This window comes from Vicia villosa, linkage group LG2, assembly GCF_029867415.1.
Source record: "Vicia villosa cultivar HV-30 ecotype Madison, WI linkage group LG2, Vvil1.0, whole genome shotgun sequence".
In the NCBI taxonomy this organism is placed as follows: Eukaryota; Viridiplantae; Streptophyta; class Magnoliopsida; order Fabales; family Fabaceae; genus Vicia; species Vicia villosa.
The window spans coordinates 84043237-84054174 of record NC_081181.1 but is presented as its reverse complement, the minus strand read 5'-3'; the positions used below and the strand labels follow the sequence as shown (position 1 = coordinate 84054174).

General features: G+C 33.8%; 2 protein-coding genes across 2 annotated transcripts; one reads left to right on the top strand and one right to left on the bottom strand.

Annotated features, from left to right (window-relative positions):
- Nucleotides 1-1522: 1522 nt before the first annotated feature.
- Nucleotides 1523-2677, bottom strand: LOC131649497 (F-box protein SKIP23-like). The gene has a single exon (XM_058919259.1). The coding sequence runs from the start codon at nucleotides 2675-2677 to the stop codon at nucleotides 1523-1525; it is 1155 nt and encodes a 384-aa protein (XP_058775242.1).
- Nucleotides 2678-9513: 6836 nt separating this feature from the next.
- LOC131649496 (uncharacterized) lies at nucleotides 9514-10296 on the top strand. The gene has a single exon (XM_058919258.1). The coding sequence runs from the start codon at nucleotides 9514-9516 to the stop codon at nucleotides 10294-10296; it is 783 nt and encodes a 260-aa protein (XP_058775241.1).
- Nucleotides 10297-10938: the final 642 nt, after the last annotated feature.

Genomic DNA, 10938 nt, shown 5'->3' with positions numbered 1-10938 from the left:
CACATATATCGCATTTTCCTCTTTTTGGATAAATATACACGGATGACGACTCTATTTCACTGCCACTTTCGCGTTTATACTTGAATGAAAATCCCAAGAGCAACAGTCATCATCAATTATTCCCAAATACTGAGGAACATCTCCAAATTGGCCCGGCTTGTAACATTGTCGCATTAATCCTTGTGTCAAAATACAATCATCTAACATACTCACATAAGACATCTTCAGGGATATGAAAGCAAATCAACCCCCAAGACAGAGCAATTAATAGCAAAGAGCATTAAAGGAACTTAAGCATTGATGATCCATTGACATAATTTCATACAACTATATTTTGCTAGAATAACATAATTTTTGAGGTGGAGAGTATAAGTCAACAGTAGCAATTATTTTGTTTTAGGTAGATCTTGAATAAATAGACACTCTAAACAGAAAATTATTAGGCTATTAATTTGAACGGGGCGGCCTAGTGGGAGGGTGCTTGGGTCTCAAGGATATACTCCTCTGGAGGTCCTGAGTTCGAAGGAGCCTAAGACTAACTTTCGGAGGCTACGTGAGGCATGCTCAAGGGTATGCTCTCGGGTGGATTAGTCGGTACGAAAGGAAGGAGACCAGTCTATAAAAAAAATATCCTTTCATTTTGATAACAACTTCTTTTGACTAATAGGTCATGGTTTTCTATTTTTTTATCATGATGAAACAACATATAAATAGCCAATATGTATAATCATGATTTAGCATCATATACTTGCATATTTATCACAAAAAAATAAAGCTTTCTGATACAACAAATTCTATAGTAGCAACTAGATAATTAAGAACAACCAAACAATTGCCAACAGATTACAGAAACCATCAGACCTCGTTAGCATCGCACAATGATGTGTGTCAAGTGTCGGACAAAGATGCCTAGAATATATATTTTTTTCTTATAACAAGTAACAATCATAAAATGCATATAATGTACCAAGGTCATAGCAATTTGTGTCATCTTCTATGTTATTGTGCAGTTTTTGAGCCATCTTACTCATTTGAATCAAGAAGATTCAAAGATCACAAATAGAATAAAGGTAAAAGTTTGCTAAAAACACAATTTTATATATTGCATTGTAGTAGAAAAGTGTAAGCATTGATCTAGCAAGAAATGTAATTATCTTAATGAACCTATATAATAATAGAGTTTTTTTAATTGTTATATTTTGAACAAAAATAATAATTTGAATCCGAATTTACTATTATCATGATAGAGTTATTACTATAATGGTGTCCTGCATTTGGAGGTGTTTTGGTTTCTTGCTAAGATTACTATCTCATGTGCAGAATAATTTAGACTTCTAACTACAATTTACATGTGCAGTTTACAATTGTTATGATGTGATTATAAAGAATTTCCTTTTGAGCTTAGAATAACATAACTTTCTACGTAAGAGCAGTGAGGAGTAGATACACATGGAATTGATAAAATTGGTTTACACGGTTAGTGCACTACCTTTAAACTCTAAAAATATTATCAAAACAATAATCAATCCCATTCAAATGGTGGCACAACCCATATAGGTGGTGGCATACCTTTGAAATAAGATTTGTAACGGCAATGAAACCCAAATCTTTCATGTTTTACGTTATAAATTCCCAAATCAAAAGGACCATTAGGATATGGCTGTGGTTCATCATCAAAATAATTATCACAATAATAAATTGAATCATTCTCTAAATGAATCGAAAAGTAAGATGCCGACATTGATGTTGAATCACCGTCGCCCACAAATAAGACATTATCTCCCAAACTCTCAAGTTTCAACAAATTAATAAGCTTCTCACCTTTATCATCTAATTCCAACTTAAATACATGAAAACTTTTAGTGCCTTCGTTCTTATTGTCCTCTCTGATTATAAATCTTCTCACCATCCACAACTCTCCCTCCAGTGATTTTACTAAGTAAGTTAATGGAGAATAAACTTCATCAAAATTTGTTTGTAAAACAACATTTGGAATTTTTCTGTCCCTACCATAAGGGTCATGAGGGTCACTTGAATAACAAAGTTCAAAAGAGACAATTTTTTTCCAACGAGTTACTGCATAAACTAAACCCTTGTAGAATGTAATATCAATGAAACCAAAATGGAGGTTTTCTTGTACATATGTCCAAAACTCTTGTCCAGCTTTTATAAATGCAAGACAACCACGCGAAGTGTAAATTGCGGCAACTACGTAATCATTTGGACTTGTTATGGGATCAACAGATAGAGTAACTTTATGAATATTAAACTCATGATTCCTATATGAATTATAAATATCAATCCATGGTAAAATAATAGGAGCTACATCTTTAAAAGGATTCACCCATGTTATAATATTATTTGCATCCATAGTTGCAAGCCACCCATAACTTGAGCCACAGCATCTCTTTTTGTTAAGCACTGTTAATTCTAATGGATACACTCTATTTGCTGCAACACTGTACAAACTTCGCTTTTTGGAACTCTTTTCCGAAGGAATCATTAGCATAGGCAGTATATTGCTCCTAAATTGGATGTTGTAGTGATGATTAAGGTTTGCAATTGAGTGCCAATTTTTGCAGACGGAACGAAACCAAATGTGATCAATTGGTTCTATTAACTTGTCAAGAATCATGTTGAGAGCAAGTGAATCTAAGTTTGCCCAATCTCGCTTCATCGCTGTTTCTAAGTTTCGTTTTGAAGTGGCTAGGGTTTTGTTTATTGATTGAGAAGTTGCTATGGTTCTAGGTCTGTTTCACATCATATAATATGAATATTATTTATGAAGATTTAATCCGTTCTATAATCACGCACAGCACAGCACATATCTCGCCGAAGATATCATTAAAGATTCTGTTAATATATAAAAAATGATTTTGTTAAGGTTATTTACATAAATATAATCTTTTATAGATATAAAAAATTGTGATCTATAATTGAATTTTCTCATCAGGTAACAGAAGTAAGTTGGAGTGAATCCTTGAAAATTAAAGTACAACAATTTTTATGAAGGAGAATTATACGCGAGAGTGGAGAAAGAATCTAAAAAAGTAACCAATGGCCGTTCCAAGAAAATTTGAAATGTTTGAAGTTTTCTACGACAATTTTCTAGGAGAAACTTTTCGAAATAAAATTTTAAATTGCTTATTTGACATTTGACAACACTAAAATATATTATCAATTAAATTCTATTATATTATAAGATATTTTGTCTCCGAAAAATATTTGATAGTATTTTTAAATCTATTATTTAGTATTAGTTTTGAATAATATATTTATTCAAATTTAAAAATTAATGGACAAGATTAATATTAAAATGTCAAATGGACTTAATGTGTCTACGTATTTTATCGGTGTACTCTTTATTATATGTTCAGTTTGCACTAGATATGTGATTTCTCGTTGGTTGTAATAAAACTTTTATTATGGTTGAGAGGTAAGGTATTCAGATTTGCACTAGATATGAGATTTCTCGTTGGTTGCAATAAAACTTTTATTTTGGTTGAGGTAAGGTATTGTAAGGTGTTATAAAAAGTGATTACTCTCTCTCTCTCGGAGTCACTTACATATGAGGTAAAACATTGTTTTGGTCATGAGTTCGATTTGTTTCGATAGCATTTTCAAAAAGGTGTGAGTTGTTTTTCTCACTAGTTAAAAGGTATAATCGAGGTGAAATGTCTTGTCTTTTTAATCAAAGGAATAGGTGTTAGGGATAACTTTTTCTCTCGGATGAAACTTTTAATCAAGAGGAAATATAATGCATTTTCTTTCACTTTTACTATACTCTTTACTTGATGGGTTGAACGAAATTTATTTTAAATCATAAATATTTTTTTATTAATATAGGTGTTCTGGGCCGGATCAAGGCCCAAAATGAAATATTAGTATTGTGGTATTCTTCTGAACTTATAAATACCACCTCCTGGGCCCATAAGAGGTACGAAACTAATTTCTCAAAACTTCACTATATTTTGAATTTTCCCAAAACTAACATGAGCGTTGGAGTCATAATCTTGGAGGTTAGCTTCATCAATCGTATATGAGTCAGAGCATTGTTGCAACGCATAATTCCCAAACTAAAATGCATCCTGATACTCCATATCGACAGTGTTGGGGAAGATTCGTTCTATCAAACACAATCTCTCCCGTCAACTTCAGAAATGGATATTATTGTTGACGAGAGACTAATCTTCTAAAAGAAGAAAAAGTGGACAGAAATCCTAATGCAGAGCTTCCTAATGTCATCATTACCTTTATTGCTAACCATTATGTCTCTAGAATTTTGGGGGAAAATAGAAGTTCTTGTAACATAATCTACTCAAAAATCCTTGCTAAAATTGGATTAGGATTGAGATATCTGAAACCTTTCAAAGGTCAGAGGGTACTTGCTTTCAATGACTCCGCCAGTATTCCTTGTGGACGTATCCATTTGTCTGTGAACTTTGGAGAGCACAGGGAAAGAAAGATGTCGGATATTCATTTCCTCGTAGTCCAGGGCGAAAGCCTGTATAACAGTATCGTCGGATGCCAGATCCTAGCCAATCTAGAAGTAGTCGAAATACCACGGCGAGTTCGACAGACCTACCTTGATCTAATTAGCAAATCTCCTGAAAGCTTAGCAGTACTGAAAGCAACTGCGAAGAAGACCTCTATGACTTTCCTAATTCATGAAAAGATAACTGAGGAAAGATGTTCATTGACGAGTGTAAGAGAACTTAACATAAGCAACGAAGAGCATGCTAGCCACAGGGATTTAGAGTTAGAAATTGAAAAAAAATTAAAAACCTGAGGCCAACTTCACCTGGCGACTTCGAATCCATCCAACTGGATACTAATCCTTTAAGAATGCAAAAGATAGGATCCAACTTACCTGCCATGGTTAGAGAAGGGTTGGTGAACTATTTAAGAGCTAATGCAGACCTTTTCCACCTTTTTTTTTCGTTTCTCCCAATGAAATGCTTGGGATAGATCCAATAGTAGCTTGACACCAGCTGAATGTGGATCCCGGTGCCTCATACATGTCATGTAACACCCCATTATACTTGGAAATTATTCAAGAATCAGAGTTTCAAAATTTCTCAACAAATAAACGAGGCGTCACATATTCACTTCATAACAAATCACTTTATCGCATTTAGTGGATACATAACACTTTCTTTAATCAACCAACAAGTACTCAAGAACGTAATACTTTTGAAACAGATTAACTTCTTTTATTAAAAACACAACGGAATCATAGTTCTCAAGCTTTGAATCAATTAACATCTTACTCACTTAAACACGTATCCAGTAAAATAAGAAAAACAACAACATCATAAACATCATGAATCGTTCCCCCCAGAGTGCTACATATTAGAGCGACAACCGACTCAGGTAACAGAAACTAAATCTTCATACTTGAACACCTGCACGTTACCAATATAAAGGCAACAACGAAACAAGAGAAAAGGGTGAGATATCAAATCATATAAGTGAGCGTATGATAAATTATATATTAGGATTCAGACATATATAGTTATCACATCAAAAGTATTAATATTGCCATACACTTCATACTTTCACCAACTCATCAATCTCACATACTTTTCATCGCACCACAAGTCACAACACTTCATATACACATCAATTATATATATACTGCATTCACTTTGTAAGTCAAGTCAAGATACATCACAAATATAATCACAAGTATAGTCACAAGTATAAATCAAAATTCTAGTCCAAAAACGTCACAGCACATAAGTCACACATCTAGTCACAAAACATCATATATACATCTAATCATAAAACATCACATATAAGTCACACCAGACATGTTCAATTAATTGTATTCACAAGCATCGATATCATCGTCGTATTCACAAAATCATCAATTCACATCTTCACATACTTCAATCATTTAACAAGTCACAATATACAATCACGATATAGTCACAAAACGTCACAACTATGAATCACATAAGACACATGGTACATGACTCATGTATATGCATGTGGTACCAATCGGAGCTTCAGCCCCCATCACCAATTGCTCAATTCAGAGGCACAAGGCATAAGCCTTCGTCACTAGTTTGCCAATCCATACCGTCACAGAGTATACATATGAAATGTGACTCTACAAACAAGACAACACATCATACTCATCACAGTCACATATCGTCACGGGGCATAAGCTTATATCACAATCAATTACCATCATACGAGGTAATTCACGTCACCATAATATTTCATCTTCACTTAGTCACAAAATTATCATCACAAATATATACATCATCACGTATTACAAATCATCACAAACATCGTCATGTTTTGACACATCATTACAATTATACAACTTCTCATATAAACAAGATAATCACAATTGTCATCATGTTTGGCACGTAATCACAAATACACATTTCATCAGGACTATCACAAATATCATCATAGTCGACTAAACTAACGATAACTCGCTAGGGTTCATGCCATAAGGCTAATCACATATAATACACAATAATAAACATATTAGCAGTCACAACATCATTCGTAACAATGGCATTCAAACCAAAATCACAATTTTCGGTCGGTTTGTAAAATAATCTCAACATGCTAATTTATCAAGTAAACCGAATCAACTTCCAATTAACATTTATCTACATTAGATATCATGTCAATTATCAAAACGACATTATTGGCATAGCAATATATTATTCTCAACATAGATAATCAACCAAGACACAATTACGGTCAAATTCTCAAAATACTGTGATTTACTTATCGAATAAATTATCCAAGTCTAAGTATATTCCAATTAATTAGACTTATTGAAATTAATTCAACTATTAGTTAAATCATCCAATTAATAATTACACTACACCAGTTCCGATTTACTATTTCATTTTCTAATCCAAAACCAACATTTAATATAAAGAATATTCAAATCCACATAATTTCGGTCCGTTCGTAAAATAGTACAGTTTCAACAAAATATCACCACCATATTAATCTACTAATTAAACTTAGCTACTACGTAAATTTTCATCAAATTCCAGACAACTAATTATACCGCTTAATTCGTCTATTTCGATCAAACGAGGATGTTTTACATTTCATATTCATAACTACTACTGTTATATACTATACTTTTTTCTTACTGTTTTAATTATATTTCCTTTCATATTATAATTCATTCCATTTTCTATTTTTACATCATGCCACTATATGTTTATTCAAGTAATACTAGGAAACATAAGAGCAAATCACGTACAAATACGAGAACAGGAACAAAACAAGATCACAACACGAAATGATATGGCTAAGAGGTCAAAGCACAAATGCCAGACGACAACTACGCCACGCCGACCGTTACCATCATGGTCCTAAGCTACTTGATTCCTCAATTTCTTTCGTTTCCAATAAGCACAATACACACAAAATTGCAACATTATTTTCCAATTTCAATTTTCTTTGAACAGCAACAATCAACACAAGATAATGCAACAAATCTACACACCCAATTCCCCACATACAATTCTTCATGAGCCTTATTATAGGAAGAGAACCCCACCCTTACCTTATTCTCTAAGCTTTGTTCCTCTTCTCCAAGACTTGCCTCTTTCTCTTCAAATCTTCTTTTCTTCAAAATGATAACACTACACTTCATATCTCTAAAACCCTAATTTATCATTTCCAATTGGGCTTAACATATAACAACCCTTATTTATTATTCTCCGCAAACCAATTTAGGCCCAATAGGATAAATAACTCCAATTAAATCAAAATATCACTTTTATTAATATTCCAACAATATAATAAATTCTGACTTGTAAATAATATTATTCTTCGACCATCCGACTAAAATCACGCTTCTTAAAATAAAACCGACAATCCAAATTCGATCATATCCAATCTTTAAATCCTTTGATAGTTTAATTAACCAATTTAACTAAATTCGGAGTATTGCATGTCACAAATACGATGGTGGCAGTTTCTAGAAAGAGCATAGGAAGCCGCGATAACATTATGTGGGTTGCTGGATGCCAATTTCATTTCCAAACTCAATTATACTCAATGGTTATCCAATGTAGTGCTAGTAAAGAAAAGCTACAAGAAATGGAGAAGGTGTGTTGACAACAGTGACCAGGACAAGGCATGCCTTAAAGATTCATATCTCCTCCCCAACATAGATGAATTGGTGGACAACTCTGTAGTGTATAAGATATTATTCTTCATGGACATATATTCCTGATACAACCAGATACTAATGTATAAACTAAACAGAGGAAAAACCGCCTTCATGATTGAGCAAGAAAACTATTAATACAACATCATGCCCTTTGGACTGAAAAATGGTTGGGGGTCACGTATAAGAAGATGATGAATAAAGTCTTTAAGGAATATATAGGTGAGACCATATAAGTGTATATGGACGGTGTGATTATTAAGTCAAGAAAAGAAGATATGCATGACCAGCATCTCACCCGCATATTTCAAATGTTCTAGTAGTATAATATGAGGTTAAATGACGAGAAATGTACTTTTTGGGTGAGAGCCGAGAATTTCATAGGATTCTACCTTACTGACAGAGTAATGGAAGCCAACCCTGCTAAATGCGACGATGTAATGTAGATGAATGCACCCATATCAAACAAGGATATGATGAAACTAAACAGAATGCTCACCACCTTGAATAGATTCATTTTAAAATTAGCACGACACGACTTTCCATTCTACATATTGCTAAAGCAAAAAGCTCAATTTGAATGGACACCTAAATGCCAGCAAGAGTTTACATTCCCGAAGGTAGCCATGTCCACAACACCATTGTTGACCATACAACTTATAGGGGAACCTAGTTTCTTTTCTTGGCTGTCTCTAAATAAGTGGTCAACACCGTCCTCATAAAAGAACCAGATAGTTAATAATAACTGATGTACTTTGTTTCCAAAGCCTCATCCACACTAGAAACATGGTATTAGAAAATAAAGAAGGAGGCATTGTCCCTCGTAACCAATTCATGATCCGCAGGAAAATTTATTTTATTTAATATTGTCCCAAGAAATTCCGCAGGTAAACCTGCAGAAAACTTTCTGCAGGAAATTCCGCAGGTAAATCAAGTATTTCTAGTAGTGAATATATAAATTCATTATATAGGCTGACTTGAAAAAGCTTGGAGTTTCAACAAACAAGTACTTCAATGTGTATACCAAATTAATACCACTAAACTATTAAGAAATAACGCAAGTACTAGAAAATAAGAAAGATACGGGGATGCTACAAGACGGTTCGTGACTGGGATGGACTATAGAAACAAATTTAAATAATTCTTGTGGTGGCGTGATTTATTGAAACTCAACGATTTTAATTTGTCAGAAAATCATGGTTTCTCGAGCTTACTGAATTGGAGGTTGGGGGATGGAAATAATATTCTGTTTTGGTTTGCTAAATGGTTTGGGCGTGGAGGTTGTGTAATGCTTTTCCAGGATTGTTCGCGACGGTGGTGGACAAGGTTGTGGCTGTTAGTGAGTGTGGGGAATGGGGGAAAATGGTTGGAAGTGGAAGATCAATTACGATGTCTTGCAGAACAACAATGAGCTACTGGCTGAAGCTGCAGAATTGGAAGTACTGTCGCGGGGCTGTTCGCCAATTCTGTTCAATTCCGATCGGGTAGTCTGGCCGTTTGATTCCGGAAACCAATTTTCGGTGAAGTCTTGCTATGTAAAGTTGGAGCAGGGGCGGGTTTCTGCTGCTCTATCAGTGCAGTTAAAGAAAGCACTTGTTTTTGTTTGGAAATCCAAAGTTCCGCATAAAGTTCAAGTTCTCGGATGGAGATTACTACAGGAGCGATTACTGACGCGGGAATTACTGCAACAAAGGGGTATTATAGAGGATTTGGACAATTCCAGGTGCGATTTTGGTAATGTTGTCGTTGAATCATGCAGCCATTTATTTATTCACTGTATAGTTGCTAGAGCTATTTGGAGGTTGATTTTCTGTTGGTTAGATTTGAAAGAGAATGATGTTGAGCTTAATTTAGGGGATACTTGTTGTAGTTTTTCCCTTAAATTTCATACTGGTCTGTTCCGCAAGGCTTCATGTTTTAGAGAAGGTGTGATTTGGTTGACAACAGTGTGGTGTATTTGGATTTTTCGTAACGGGATTATCTTTAAGAATGAAGTGGATGATGTTGAAGAATTGGTTTTTAAAATCAAGATGCATTTTTGGTGGTGGCTTCAAATAGATACTAATCGATTACACAGTGTAATTTTTATGAATGGTGTAAATATTCATTGGATTTTTTGTAATAATTGTGTTTAGTTTGACTCGGTGGATCTGTTTTTGTATTCGGGTTCGAGTACCCTGATACTCTGAAGTTGAATATATTGTTGCTTATATAAAAAAAATAAAAAAATTGCATAGATCCTCTCAATCTAAGTAAAAAAAGTAAAAGGTGAAATATATGGGCTCAATCCTTTCTTGATTATGTTTCTGGAAGATACATCTAGAAGATATAGATATCATTTCTCATATTTGTTTTTCAATCTGCAGACTTTCCATAACAGCTGAACTCTTATTATTTCTTAGGTTTCTCTTTTCTTTTGCTCTGTGGGATCATTGATAAATAAATCATGCTTTTAAATTGTAGAAATATATTAGAAAACAGACCAATCCATTGATTTCAAGTTGTAGTACAGTTGACAAAAGGGAAAGTAGACAAAAATAAAAAAAATTCTGCTTAAATTAAAAATAAATCAAATGAAAAAGAAAGTGATCAAAAGATAATGAGACGCCTAAATTACATATTGTCGTTTGGAGAAGATGAAAAGGGGTGAAAGTTGTCAAAGCTTGTAACATCTTCTTATGCTATCTTTCCTATCTTTGAAAAACTTCTCTCATCGTGGTTTGTTTGGTCTGCAACTTTTCATATTCTTAGTAGTAAGTTGAGTTGGATTTAGCTCG